At 39.9% G+C, this 15,670-nt stretch overlaps 2 protein-coding genes across 5 annotated transcripts in view; both read right to left on the bottom strand.

Moving 5' to 3' along the window:
• The window catches only part of LOC309513540 (uncharacterized protein), a 29,403-nt gene extending 24,566 nt beyond the window's left edge, over positions 1-4,837 (bottom strand). For 2 of the 4 annotated variants that reach the window (XM_082189431.1, XM_082189432.1), the window contains exons 1-3: positions 2,386-4,830; positions 1,326-1,381; positions 830-1,046 (exon numbers count right to left, since the gene is read on the bottom strand). In XM_082189431.1, coding sequence (XP_082045557.1) covers positions 830-1,046; positions 1,326-1,381; positions 2,386-3,483 — 1,371 coding nt within the window. In that variant the 5' untranslated portion in view covers positions 3,484-4,830. Of the gene's footprint in view, positions 1-829; positions 1,047-1,325; positions 1,382-2,385 lie in introns of all 4 variants that reach the window. The other 2 variants (XM_082189434.1, XM_082189433.1) reach the window with 2 other exon arrangements.
• Positions 4,838-4,999: 162 nt separating this feature from the next.
• pex10 (peroxisomal biogenesis factor 10) lies at positions 5,000-14,912 on the bottom strand. The gene is made up of 6 exons (XM_082189474.1): positions 14,623-14,912; positions 11,966-12,046; positions 11,469-11,869; positions 9,284-9,456; positions 5,385-5,517; positions 5,000-5,285 (listed from the first exon to the last, which is right to left on the bottom strand). Exons 1-6 carry the CDS (start codon positions 14,732-14,734, stop codon positions 5,217-5,219), a joined length of 969 nt encoding a protein of 322 aa, XP_082045600.1. The 5' UTR covers positions 14,735-14,912; the 3' UTR covers positions 5,000-5,216.
• Positions 14,913-15,670: the final 758 nt, after the last annotated feature.

Genomic DNA, 15,670 nt, shown 5'->3' with positions numbered 1-15,670 from the left:
TTCTCTTAATAATGGGTGTGTTTTGAGTATAACATGCAATAAACCAATCAGAGTCTCATCTCCTATTCCCTTTAAAAGTCAGTTGCGTTTGCGCCATGGCGGATTGCTATTTACATGGTGGAATTTGCAAGCAGAAAAAATTAACGCTTCTCTAGCGAGGAAACGGATCTGCTCGTGCGCGAAGTTAAAGTGCGCAAGCAGACCATCTATGGGACAAGCCGGATTCCACCATATCTTTATGTACACAATACGAACACAATTTTACATTGTAATCCTTCTATTTTTAATATTTGGCATGTTTGTGTGCTGCTGCACATCCCTGTGTGTGTAATAAGCAGAGTGTACATGCATTGTGGACCCACCTATATGCGCATATTACTAATGCACCTTTTAAATAAATAAAAAAATAATAATATTGCGCCATGGACTTTAGACCAGGTTTCAGTTGGTCAATGGCGCAGTCTAATTCAGTTACCTCAAAATAGCAACGTGCCAACTACGCCTGAACAGACCTTGTTTTCAGGCGTAGTTGCATTTGCTATTTAAACAACGTGGCGCAGGACGTGAAAATGATAACTGCGTCGGGCTGAAACTAGCAAAAAATACTTGCGTCGCGCCTGGCGCTGCATTCCGCCACAGTGTATTATAGGGCCCCATGTGAAATTATGCTTTTTGACCATCCAAAAACTGTAGTTCATCATAGTTGTCATCAACTATGCTGTAAATTTCTGAGGGATATTCTCAGGAAACTCTTCCATTGTTTATAAAACACATTATCACAAGGGGATAGTGTATTATAGAGTATAAGGCTGTTGTACAAATTTCCCACCTGGTAAAAACTCTGATAGAGTATGAAATTACTTCTTCTCCTCTCCAGTGCATCTGTATGAGCACAATGCATCTTTGCGGCCCATCTCAGAACATACAGAGCTTTGTTTAAAACCCGTCTTCTGTCATGACAGCAGGCTTGAGAGAGTAACCTGAGTCTTTTGGACCACATTCTCAGACAGCGCAACCGCAGACGGAACCTATACAGATCCTCACTCCTGCATAACACACAGTGAAAATTGGCAAAAAAATGAACAGTGATGACAAGTCACCATACATATTTCACGGCCCAACCTCCAGATGAGTCTCTTGAGCCCAATCTAAACACAGTACATGGGCTCGGAAAAGCATTTAATTCTATCCATTCAGCTGAGCTCAAAATTACAGGTACAAGTCACAAGAAGTAAGAGATGTATTGTTTTATCAGCTCTATCAGAAGAGTTATTACGCTTTCACAAGCACAGGCATTTGACACAGATACAGTTTGTTTTCTTTACCTTTCTTCTATTTTCTTTTCATCGAAGTCATCATAAGCCTCTGGTGTAACATCAAGCTTTTCAAACGAAAAAAAAATATGTTAAAGATGTGTTCGGTTTTCTAAAATTACATCAAATTATATTAACCCTTCAAAACACACTAGTCCAAAAAATCTTAAAGGAATGTGAATAGGTTTTCTTGGAAACCAATCCTAATGGAATCAAATAAGAATCTATCCAGCAGGCATAAGACATTTCTATTTGGTTGAATATAAGTTCTGATGTCAGGTTATCAAAATTCAATGTCAGGACGAAAGGTGTGTTAGACTTTAAGTGGTGCTGCACAGACCCATTAAAGTACCGTATGCTTTCGACTCGCAGTATTTTGATGTCATACACCGACCTGTCTGTGCAGCGCCACTTTAAGTCTAACACACCTATTGTCCTGACATTGAATTTTGATCACCTGACAGGGAAGCGTTTTCTCTAAGGGTTTACGTCAAGCCAACGTTGGGCTTTGACTTTAACCGCTTTTCATTTTCAGCCAAAATCGTACTTCTGTCCAACGTCTTTCTGGCATTACATTGACGCCCAGTGCCCACTGGGTTCTAAGGATGCATCACACCTATGTACACTTAATATATAGCTACATCCAGTAATACAGTATATAACTAAACATACATTTAAAAAAAAGATATACTATATTATAACAATGTCTTAATGTCATTCTTTATTTTATTTTTTTCAATTTATTAATAATCTCCATTTATGACAATGTGGCTGGGCCATAAGAATCAAAAAAGATATACTCTACATATTTGATTCTAATTAGATTTTTGCTGTCGAAATGGATAATTTGTCATCCATATTAGAACTCTGGAATACTGGAATGTCTTACTGGAATCTACTTTGTAATGTTAATTATCATTAATCATTGTAAGGAAACTGTACTCATTACAATCTAGTGTTCATTTAAAATTCTTAAGGAATTCTCTATTTGAACTGGTTCCATATAATGATATAAATTCCAGTAGGCTTCATTAAGGATATTTTCATTATGGGATTTTGTATGCCAACATACCTGAGCAGAAATCTGAGCTTCTGTTGCAGCCAAGGCTTTACACTTCGCAAACGGTGAGTGTTGATGAGATGTAAGGTATTGCCCATGAATAGACACTAGTTCATTCCTTCCTGCCAGTCCTGGAGGACATTTGCATGCTCCTCTAAGAAAATCTCTTTGCATAGTTTGCGTATGGTTCTTTATATCCTCTCTATCAATCACCAGTGGGTGCATTTGACTCAAATTCTCCTGGATTTCAAGCCATTTATGAGGGTTAATCTCTGTAGGGCTTTCAAAATCCAATTTGTTGCCATTAGGCCTTGTGTCTCTGACAAAATCTTTATTTTGTCCAGATTTGTTTGGTTGTTTGCTATGTATAGATACTCTAGGGACTTGACTAGAGCTGAATCTTGTATTACAGCACTGAAACTGCTCATTTCTTGGTCGTCTTTTGATACCTCTAGGAATGTAGCAACTGTGCCTTTCACTTTCAGTGACAACAGGTACTGCGAGAAAGGAAACTGCTGAGGTAGATCCAGATAAGTTGGGCGTTTTATGTTCCACAAAAGAGACTGCTTGTTCAGTTGTGTCGAAGTGGAGCATCGAGCAATGCAAGTTTGCAGACATCCACGAGGACTCAAGAAGCTCATGAAAGGTAGAGGATGAAAGCCTTTCATCTTGCTTTTGAAAAGCGAATGCTTCCTTTTGGGGTTTATAAGCAACGTCTGCAGAATTAAAGCAGGTCGGCTGGCTGTCTTTCTTTGAAATTGTGGATAATGAGGAATCCTCAGTAAAATCCCTCTCTTGAGTCTTCCATTGCTCACGCTTATGCTTGGCTGCTGTGTTACAACAAATGAGGGCTGTAGCATCACTTGTTGTATCTCTCCTGGCATATTTTGAGCCACTTGCACTCTCTGAAACTGAATAAAAATTCTTGTGGTGAGGAAGATCAAAAGTGCAGTCTGATTCCCTCTTGAAGAATGTTTGCTGAATGAAAGGCTCAGAACCAAACGTTAGTCTAGAGGAACGTCTACTCAGTGGGGTGTTCTTGTATAAAGTTGTTGTACCGTCTTTCGGAGCATATGGAGGCTCATCTGCGTTTTCCTCAGGCAACGGCATGATGCTTGTTATTCACATTTTGCCGTTTCAATACAGATCAGTTCAGGTATCATTTTAAAACAAGGTCTCATTCCATCAGCTCAATGAAATATTCATCCATGAGTGCTGCATTAAAAATTGCTGAACTTCCAAACAATTAAATTAAAGATCCAATAATTTAAATGTCAACTGATTAAACATTTATATTCTTACATTTGGATAATGCAGTGGCAATTATGATAATCATTAGGGTACAGTTGTAAAGTATTTACAAAAAATCACTCACCCTTAGGGGCAGCATGTTATATTTGCTAATGCCTCCATGCTGTGTCATCTATAGTTAATGATCTGTATAAATTGTGGGCAAAACCTTCAAACTGCAGAGCGCACGTTGTGTGAGCTAAGAAGATTAGAAACAGATTACTGTACAACCAACCTGCTGGGAGGAGCCGGTAAATTAACTCAGTCTAGTTCTCAGTATAAGCTGACAGACGACCTTTAAAAACTATATTTTACATTTTTGAAGAGAACATTGCTGGTGTTTGCCCATGCAAAACACTGCACCACAATGCTGAAATGCTAATTGATGTGCATCCTAAGCTGTTCTGAGTGGTTAGTTCATTGCATTGGCTAATCTGGATGGTTGCTAACTGGCCCGAATCAAAAGAGCCTATTAGCAAGTCTCTATGGCTTTGTTCAGACTGCAGGTAATTGTGGCACAAATTCGACTTTTTTTCTCATATGTGACTCAGATCTGTTTTTGTCATGACAGTGTGAACAGCACAAACCACATGAAATCTGATCTTTTCAATTCGGATTTGGGTCCTAAATCTGATACAGGTCAGATGAGTCTAGCAGTCGTATAGAAATTCATGCGACTTTTACGTCTCTGTAGATAAACGTTTGTCACAATTCTGCGCTAATGGGAGTCACTTTAAAGATTTTACATACCCAAAGTTATCAAGAAAGTTTCGAAAGGTAGTCAAGTGGACAGTGATGTGTAACTTATAAGTATTACAGTGACATGACAGCTCTATATACATATCTATCATGTGTTTAAAAACTTGCCTGTGCATAAATTCGCTGGATTCCGCAGCAGATCACGCTATAAAATAAACACGTAATCGCTTACTTTAATGTCCTCTGTGTTTACTTCCATATGACAGTGTGCTGTGTGTCATCTTTTTATTGTTATTTTGCATATGCGGGTCAGTCCAGAAGATCTCTTCACCCTGGAATATGATATTAGCCATTTTAAAACAACAATGTGAACAGCTATACAAAAATCGGATCTAAGGAATAAATCGGAAATGAGTACTAAAGCTTGCAGTGTAGCCTATGATATTTTGGTATGTAAGCTGAATGATTTTAAGTATCATTCATGTCTGTGTGTACAGTAAAGTGTTTTAATTAAAATAAATATGCAATTGTTTTTAGTAGATTGTCTTGACTATGGCTTGTCATGTTTGATGGATAGATAGTTTTGTCAGAAGCAATACACACATCAAATTTAGTAAAAATATCTTATTTTATTTGAGAAAGGCTACAATTACCATTAAATAGTCTGCATAATCAAATTAAATTGACAAATTTCAGGAAGAAATATGTATTCATTGTCCATTTCATACAAAATACAAAATGTAATTTCCATGTCATATGGCCTTTAAACACTAATTACAGTAAGTTTTACAAACAGTGATGGAAAGTAAAACACAAGGGGTGTTAAATTCCCATAATCTTGATCAACCAAACGTCTACTTGTAGCTTCTCAGATAAACCAATCTGTGAGGCTGGAATTTCTCTCGACAAAGTGGGCATTCGGTCTACAATAAAAGCAACAAAGAAAATTACTTCTCATACATCATTAATGTGGAACTTTACGTGCAAACACACCACAGCATTATGTAATATAAAAGTCTTGCCTTGGTATTGCACCATTCAGTAATGCACTCCCAGCAGAAGAGATGACCACAGGGAGTACTAGTGGTGTTTCTGCGCTCCTCCAAACACAAGATACAGCGTGAAGAACGAGACGTTGACTCACTGACCTGACGACTGAAAGGAAAAACAGATGTGTAAAGAAGAACGCGAATAATGCAACATAAATCTATTATGTAAGCTAACTATTATGTAAGTCTTATGAAAGCTCCCCTCAAGAGTCCATAATGTCACATTTATTACCATAAAACTTCTCGGTTACTAATGTAACCCTCGTTCCCTGAAGGAGGGAATGGGAGACGTAACGTTGATGTGACGACATAACTGGAATCACTTGAGGGAGCCCTATCAACTTCGAGTGTCTACAGAACGAGCCAATGACCGTTGGCGTGCGTGAATCGTGTAACGTGCCCCGCCCCACAACGCGGGTATAAACAGGAAGCGGGTGCACGCACAAATTGTTTTTCCCTGAGGAGCCGAGATCGTGACGGCCGTAGAGCGATAGTCAGCTAAGGTGGCGACAGGACATTACGTCTCCCGTTCCCTCCTTCAGGGAACGAGGGTTACATTAGTAATCGAGACGTTCCCTATCAGTCGCTCACGTTCGAAGTAATGTCGACGTGATGACGTAATTGGGATCCCATGGAAAACGCCACAGATGCTGCCACATCCAGCGCTCTATGCAAGACTCACAGACCCCCAACTGGCTGGGGTGGAAGGCCTGCGTGAGAGGAGTTCAAACTGCTGTTCCGTCATACCCCACACAGTGGAACTCTTGGATAACACTGGGAAACACATGCCTTTCCAGGGGAGAGGGACGCTGTGGAAGCCCCATCCTGCCCGAAGGGAGGTAACGTGGAGAATACACATATGGACTGGCCGGGCAGTGCAACATATGGAATGTCACTGGGGTGGCTCCAGCCTAAGAAGGAGGAGGTAACACCAGACAGTGACGGCAGAGTGGACTCTGCCAAGGGAAAGACACGGGCTCACCGCAGGGAGCTGATCGTGGAAGAATACGCATATGGGATCGCCGCAGGGATCACCACATACGGAACCCAGCCTAGCACAAGTTACACAAGCATATGAGCACTAGGCCTGGCGTCAGACGCTCCGCAATGTCCGACTGCCGAAGGGGTGCGGAGGAACTCACAGGGTTCGCCTGAGTGGGGACCTCGACTGGTGCAAAAAAGCGCACGTATCCGCTCCATGTGGAGGGGAGTGGCGCAGAAAGCCGACACTAGAGTGGGAACTTCGGTGTTACCGGCTGATTGAAGCGAGCACACAGGAAGAAACCGGCTCAACACGTAGGCTATAAAACCTAGCGAACGTGTTAGGTGTCACCCAGCCCGCAACTCTACAGATGTCTGTCAGCGAGGCGCCGTGTGCCAGCGCCCAGGAAGAAGTGACACTCCTAGTGGAGTGGGCTCTCAACCCGAGCGGGCAGGGCATCCACTATCCAGTGGGCCATCCTCTGCTTGGAGACAGCCTTTCCCTTCTGCTGGCCTCCATTACAGACGAAGAGCTGATCAGAGGTCCTGAGGCTTTGCGTTCTGTCCACGTACAGACGCAGAGCTCGAACAGGACAGAAAAAAGCCAGGGCTGGGTCTGCCTCCTCCGAAGGCAGCACTTTCAGGTTCACTACCTGGTCCCGGAAGGGGGTCTCAGGATCACGTGAGAGTTAGCTGGGCCGAATTCTAGGCACGATTCGTCAACCAAAAATGCATGCAGGTCCCCTCCCCTCTTGATGGAGGCCAATGCAACCAGGAGTACTATCTTACAGGACATAATTTTTAACTCAGCTGATTGCAAAGGCTCAAAGGGTGGTCTCTGAAGTGCCGAAAGGACCAGAGACAAATCCCAAGAGGGTATAGAGAGCGGGCATTAGTCTCCTCGCTCCCCTCAGGAACCTGACGATCAGGTCGTGCTTTCCCAACAACTTACCTTCAACTGCATTGTGATGTGCGGCGATAGCGGAGACAGCCTTTGCTCAAACCCATCTTGCAGAAAGGAGCCGCACTGCCACGCCCATCTCGGGCCTCGATCGTGGAGCCAGTGTTGGAGCGGCCTCATATGAAGCAACCCGAGCGACGTTACCACGGCTGCAGATGCCATATGCCCCAGGAGCCTTTTCAGTATTTCAGTGGTGCCGCTGTTCTGCGAGTCCAACTCCATACCGAGAAAAGAGATCCTCTGCCGGGTGGAGTTTGCTCTTTTCCCAGTTGACCCGAAACCCTAGGTGGCTGAGGTGACTGAGCACCATGTCCCTGTGTTCGAACAACTGCTCTCTCGACTGGGCCAGGATAAGCCAGTCGTCGATGTAGTTGAGGATATGAACACCACGTTCGCACATGGGAGCAATAGCTGCCTCCGCGAATTTCGTGAAGACACGGGGCGACAGGGCCAGCCCGAAGGGTAATACTTTGTACTGATATGCCCGTCCCTCGAACGCAAAGCAAAGAAACGGTCTGTGTCGAGGGAGAATCGAGACATGAAAGTACGCGTCCTACTAAATGGCAGGACCTGGTCAATGACCTGAAGAGAGCTGGGACCACAGTCTCAAAGAAAACCATTAGTAACACACTACGCCGTCATGGATTCAAATCCTGCAGCGCACGCAAGGTCCCCCTGCTCAAGCCAGCGCATGTCCAGGCCCGTCTGAAGTTTGCCAATGACCATCTGGATGATCCAGAGGAGGAATGGGAGAAGATCATGTGGTCTGATAAGACAAAAATAGAGCTTTTTGGTCTAAACTCCACTCGCCGTGTTTGGAGGAAGAAGAAGGATGAGTACAACCCCAAGAACACCATCCCAACCGAGAAGCATGGAGGTGGAAACATCATTCTTTGGGGATGCTTTTCTGCAAAGGGGACAGGGCGACTTCACCGTATTGAGGGGAGGATGGATGGGGCCATGTATCGCGAGATCTTGGCCAACAACCTCCTTCCCTCAGTAAGAGCATTGAAGATGGGTCGTGGCTGGGTCTTCCAGCATGACAACGACCCGAAACACACAGCTAGGGCAACTAAGGAGTGGCTCCTAAGAAGCATCTCAAGGTCCTAGAGTGGCCTAGCCAGTCTCCAGACCTGAACCCAATAGAAAATCTTTGGAGGGAGCTGAAAGTCCGTATTGCCCAGCGACAGCCCCGAAACCTGAAGGATTTGGAGAAGGTCTGTATGGAGGAGTGGGCCAAAATCCCTGCTGCAGTGTGTGCAAACCTGGTCAAGAACTACAGGAAACGTATGATCTCTGTAATTGCAAACAAAGGTTTCTGTACCAAATATTAAGTTCTGCTTTTCTGATGTATCAAATACTTATGTCATGCAAATAAAATGCAAATTAATTACTTAAAAATCATACAATTTGATTTTCTGGATTTTTGTTTTAGATTCCGTCACTCACAGTTGAAGAGTACCTATGATAAAAATGATAGACTTCTACATGCTTTGTAAGTGGGAAAACCTGCAAAATCGGCAATGTATCAAATACTTGTTCTCCCCACTGTATATATATATATATACTGTATATATAAAAAAAATATATAAAAAAAAATATATATACACACACACACACACACACACACACACACACACACACACACACACACACACACACACACACACACACACACACACACACACACACACACACATACATTGTATATACATAGATACATAGATACATACATAGATACATACATACATACATACATACATACACACACACACACCTATATATATGCTGCCTTGGTGAACATAGGAGACTAAAAAATGTTAATGTTTCCACATTTTTGAAAGGTACTGTATATAATGACACATGTCTCACAAAAGAACAGGGGGTGTTAGGAGAGGAAGGAACAAGCCTTAAGGCACTACAGCGTTACCTTGGGAGAAGGTTTCTGTGCTGTTTCCATTCCTGTCGTGCTCTCTGTCTTTGCTTGAGGTTGTTAAACTGCAGTGTGAGAGTGACGCCCAGCTGTAGAAGGGACAGCGCACCCAGCAGACGGTAACCGTTACTGATCCTTGGGTCATCGCCAGACACATTCCCCACTCTTAGCTAAAAAAACACATTCACAGTTACACAGAATAAACTTTTACACTACAGGAATATGATGTACACTACCATTCAGAAGTCAGTAAGATTCTTTTTTTTAAACAAATGAACACATTTATTCAGAAAGCATTCATTAAACTGATAAAAAAAAGTGACTGTGAAGGCATTTACATTGTTACAAAAAAAATCTATTGCTAATAAATGCTGTTCTTTTAAACTTAAAATTTTCATTAAGGAATGTTGAATAAATGTTACCATAGTTTCCACAAAAAAAACTAAATTAGCAGCACAACTGTTTTCAACATTGATAATAATCAGAAATAAGATCCACCAAATCAGCATATTAGAATGATTTCTGAAGGATCATGTGGCACTGAAGACTGGAGTAATGATGCTGAAAATTCAGCTTGGCATCAAAGGAATAAATTATATTTTTAAATATATTAAATGGTAAATGGTAAATGGACTGCATTTATATAGCGCTTTCACAGACCCAATGGCCACCAAAGCGCTTTACAATATTGCCTCACATTCACCCATTCACTCACTCATTCATACACCGACGGCGGTGTCAGCCATGCAAGGCGATCCAGCTCGTCGGGAGCAGCTGGGGTTAGGTGTCTTGCTCAAGGACACCTTGACACTTGGTCAGGTGGAACCGGGGATTGAACCACCAACCTTCCGGTTTGTAGACAATCTACATGAACCACTGAGCCACTGCCGCCCCGTTTTTTAAATTGTAATATTTTACAATATTACATGGTAGCCTTGGTGGAGCCTTGGAAGAGACTTCTTTCAAAAACATAAAACAAATCTTACAGACTTTTGAACGATAGTGCATTTCAGAGTAAACAGGATTTTTGAACAAGACAAAATTAGTTAGACTTGATTTTGATGATCAGGAACTGATAGAATGGTGAAGAAAAGGCTCTAAACCTAAAGCTACACTGATATGGTGAGAAGTGGGTGTTTTTTAAAGCAATAACTTACAGAAAAAGTAGCAATGTATTTGCATGTTTTGGAGTATTCCACACTCCACAGTATTCTGTGAAGCACCTTGAGAACCATGTAAATACCATGACATGATTTTGGATATAAATTAGTACCATATCATGTATTGAAGTACCATGGTATTATGATCTCTTACAGTAATTTTTCGTAAGGGATATAACACAAATCATCTGCCGTTATTACTGTGCTTCATTAAAGGGTTAGTTCACCCAAAAACGAAAATTCTGTCATTAATTACTCTCCCTCATGTCGTTCCAAACCCGTAACACTTTCGTTCATCTTCAGAACACAAATGAAGATCTTTTTTGATGAAATCTGAGAACTTTCTGTCCCTCCATTGACAGCTATACAACTGACAATTTGATGCTTCAAAAAGTTCATAAAGATACTGTAAAACTAATCCATATGTATCGAGCAGTTTAGTCCACATTTTCTGAAGAGACTCGATCGCTTTATATGATGAACAGATTTAATTTGGGCATCACATTTAAACATTGATCAGCGAACATAAACAGAAGCTAAACTGAACCTGCTTGACACGCGAGAACCTCATTGGCTCTTGTGGAAGCTCAAACGTGCTGCGTAACACAAAAATAATCCTTATTGGTTCTCATGCTTGAGCTTCCGTTTATTATAACTGTTGTGTGCGTTGATGAATGTTTATATGAATAAATTAAATCTGTTCATCATTTAAAGCGATCGTGTCTCTTCAAAAAAAAAAAATGGACAAAACCGCTCAATTCATATGGATTAGTTTTACAATCTCTTTATGATCTTTTTGAAGCGTCAAAGTGATAGTTGCATGGACTGTCAATAGAGTGATAGAAATCTCTCAGATTTCATCAAAAGATCTTAATTTGTGTTCTGAAGATGAACGAAAGTGTTACGGGTTTGGAACGACATGAGGGTGAGTAATTAATGACAGAATTTTCATTTTTGGGTGAACTAACCCTAACCTATTCCCACAGTACAGGTTTTATAATAATAAAAGAACAAAAACTTACATAACTAACACCTGCAGCTCTTTTACCAATGTGGTAAAAGGCTCCACTGATGTAAAAGACAGCCACATGTAGCCTGTACAGAAGAGTGATTCCCTGCTGCAGGGCAAACACAAGCGGAATCAAAGACTTCCTCTGAGACTCAGTCAGGATCCCCACAGCTCTCTGAATCCAGAACCGCACGCGTGATAACGGGTTCCAGGTTCTGCTCGTCTGGTGCTGCGAGTTCTGAGGTGCTTCTGCTTCCAACTCATTCTCAACACAGATCAAGACCTTGTCCATAAGATAAGGCACAAATGTGTGGAAGAAGATAAGTGCCGTTCGGCGCATTCGCGAGGGGATTCTTCTCTTGCTGGGGTCCACCTGGATGATGCTGACATACTCCTCACCCAGGGTCTGATATCCTAAATGAAATGGACAACAAAAACATGGCTCTGAAATACAACTCATATACTGTAACAAATACATCAGCAGTGTTGCAATACAAGCGAATAACTTACCAGATAAAGTTGTTAGAACATAGTAGGTCAGATCAGATAGTAATTCAATTTCCTTTCTGCACTGTAGCCAACGTCTGGAACCTCAAGGGAAAAAAATAATAATCTTTGAACGAGCAGCTGTATTAAAAGGTACGCATCATGGAAAACAGAATAAAAAAAATTGGATACCACTCTTGCAGTATGTAATATGTATACTGTGTGCATCAGTGTTATTTTAGTATTACTTTTACTACTATTCATATTTTGAATTAGCTTTAATTTTTATATTTTGGTTTTATTTTTATCAGGGTTTTTTTTGTAAATATTTCTATTTATAGGGGTTACAAATTGTCACGTGAACAAGCAAATCCACAAAGAAAGAATAATAAAAATGATATAGGCTAATGCTAATTAGGTAGTTTTAATTTGGTAAAGTATTTAGATATGTCTTAGTCAAAGTCAAAGTCATCTAAAATTTAAGAACTCTCATAAGTAAAAATAAGACTTAAGACTTTTTAGGACTTTAAGGATCTTTTTAAGACTTAAGACTTTTTAAGGATCCGCGGGAGCACTTTAATTAATTTCATTACAGTTTTAGTTTTAGATAAATTTGTCTAATTTAAACGTATTTATTTTAGTTAGTTGCCAAGTAAACGTTTATTTAATTTTTTTTTAAGTATTCCACCTAATATTTATGTTTATGTCAGATGAATACTAAATGTAAGGCTGGCCACACACTTGAAGATTTTAAGCCCGATTTTTGGCCCGGTTTGCAGCCTCCAACGATCTGGGGGGTGTGGACCGATTCGAGGCTTCTGGCAACCAACTTTTTGTCCCAAAAAATCCTCAATTGTGTAGTGTCATTGCGATTATTTTACTGCCCCGATTGCGTCAGAAGCCACACAATCCCAACGAGATCAAAGGCGGATATCGCGAGATTCACACTCATGCACTGTGTTGCTGATAACCTGGATGTAATTTAGGTTGTGTTGCTTTTATCTGAAAATAAATATATTAAACAAGACACCCAAAGTACTTGCTAATTATTTCCATTCGAAATAAATGTTAATATCAATAATTTTTACTTTAATTACAGACATGGTTTTATTTTTTATGAATATGACAACAATCACATAACCCATATAGAGATCGCACTGTCAGAGAGTTTGGGAATATTCACACATTATTTATACTAGGGGTGTAACAATATTTTGTGTCACAATATATCACAATACAAAAATACAACAATATGAATCGTGGATAGTGACAATATATATTGAGTATGGTTAAAAAAAAAAATGTGTGAGAAAAAATTCAAGTTTTCAGAGTTTTAGTGTCAGTACTACATTAAACTACTATAGATAATTTTGAATGTATAATAATACAATGGGGAAACATCTGTGGGTCCTGATATTGTCAAATGTCTTGTTACCAGTAAAAAGTGGCCTATATTATTTTAAATATATCTAGTCAGTGAAAGAGTGCAAGCATATTCGTCTGAAATAATTCTGTATTTTCAGCTTCAGAATCAGGAATATTTTTATTCTGGTGTCACCACTGTCCTGTGCATTGGGTTACCAGCACCAAGTCCAAGCCTATTCATTTACACCCACAATGTAATGCCACATTTAGCATTTTAATCAACAGTTTATTTTTCTTGGAGTATTGCAATAATATAGTATTGTGAGTTCAGTATCGTGATATGTATCGAATAGTGAAATGAGGGTATCTTTACACCTCTAATTTATACACATAAAAACATGATATCAGAGTTTTAAAATCAAAGATTTTAAAAGAGAACAATCCCGCCTTGCAGCTAATTTCATTGGTTAAGGTTACAGTGACGGGTAGGTTTAGGTTTGGTGTAGGCAATCAGTATAGTGATTGACATGACCAGTGAAATCTTTTGAATCGGCTGCAGGGCAGGATTTACACTGAACTGGTTTGGGAACAAAAAACAAATGCGTCGTCAGCAACTCGTTTCCCATCATGCTTTTGATCAACGCAGTCGGTGGAGGGCAACTGCGCCTGACTGCAGAATCCGACACGGCCGCCTCGCCGTCACGAGAGTTTTTTGACACAAGTCAGCATGTTTTAAAATCGGTTAAGATTTGAAAATCGTCAAGTGTGTCCTAGGCCTAACAACAGGCCTCTCTTTCCTCTTATCATTTGATGAAAGTAAAAACAGTTCAGACATTTTCACATAAAATTGGATGCCATTTCTCTAAGATTAGCATTAGTGTTGTAATGAAGTCAAGTGCCAACAATATGAACATTGTACAACACTGCTATTTAAAGTGTTTATAGGTGCATTTTGTGTACTTCACATATTGTGTATTTTACATATTATTAAATATACAGTAGGAACTATACAGTATACTGCACATTAAGCTATTATTCCATTTTGAATAGCATATTGAAACTATAATGAAAAAGTTGGCCTTTTAATGGTCATGATTATTATGCCACACCTACATCATATTAGCATATGACCGCCCACAATAATGTTATTTAAAATGCCTAAAAACTAAATTATAACTGTGCAAGACATATTGATTTATATAAGTATTCTTATTTAAAATAAATAGGGGGGAAAAGCTCAATAACATTTTAAAGTGTAGAATAAGCCCTTTTAATATCCCTAAACCATGCATTCAGTGTGCTTGGGATTGCTTTACCTGCAAAGGTGTGGACGAGCTCATTGGCGTTGTTTGTCAGGTTGTTCTGGTAGAACTCATCCTTCTGACACGAGCGGATCAGCTGCGGCTGGTTCGCAGGAACTAGAGGCATTGCTCAGTTCGGAAGACGCTTACGAGATCCTTAGAGGACGTGTATATACTAGCAGTTTACATGTATCTCATTTTACAAAAAATAAACACAAGGATATACAGTGTTTATAGCTCTATTTACTGGTCTAGGTCACTTACTGTGCATGCTTCTAACGCTTCCGTGTTTAGTCATGTGATGCTCACGCGAGCACTCCATTGGTCGGTTGGTAACAGACGCTTCGCTGATTTGCGATCAGTTTTGCGGTTTGCAGTCTACAACAGCAAAATCGCCTTACTGAGCTGAGGTCATTATTTAGAAAGTGAGATTATGGTCTAAATGGTTCATCACCAGATAAGTGTATAAGCAAACGAATAAATAAATTGAACCAATCTTTTTACTGACTACGACAGTACGACTTAGCATTCGAACAAGGAGGACATTCTGCTGTCGCATGAAGCTAAATGCAGTGAACATCACATTGGAGAATACACATCTGAAACTGTGTAGAAGTTGAAGACATTCGTGAGTCTGTTTTTTATGAATCCATTATGTTTATTATTATTTATTTATTTTAAATAAAATAATACACAAAGTTTGTGTAATTCCTGCACTATATAAAAAATTAAATAAAAATCACTATAAATATCAGCAAAATTTCCTTCAAGGAACAGGCTTTCCCAGAAAATCTGAGCTCACTTGAGGTAACGTTACAGAAAAAAGAAAAAGAAAAAAAATTCAGTCTGAAGAAAAAAACAAATGAACTTTATAAATCGACCCATACCTTCAGTTGACACGACTGAACATGAATCTGCCTATTAGAATAATAATGTTTAGGCCTAATGCATTTTTTATAACGCTAGTGATAGTTTACGAAGTTTCCGCCACATATTAAAAATAAAAATACAAAGGGTGATTGCGACTTTTTACCTCACAATTCTGACTTTTTTCCTCAATTAT

Source organism: Leuciscus leuciscus, assembly GCF_965113295.1.
Source record: "Leuciscus leuciscus genome assembly, chromosome: 13".
NCBI lineage: Eukaryota > Metazoa > Chordata > Actinopteri > Cypriniformes > Leuciscidae > Leuciscus > Leuciscus leuciscus.
Note: the sequence above shows the minus strand (reverse complement) of the source record. Positions and strands in the feature narration are given on the sequence as shown.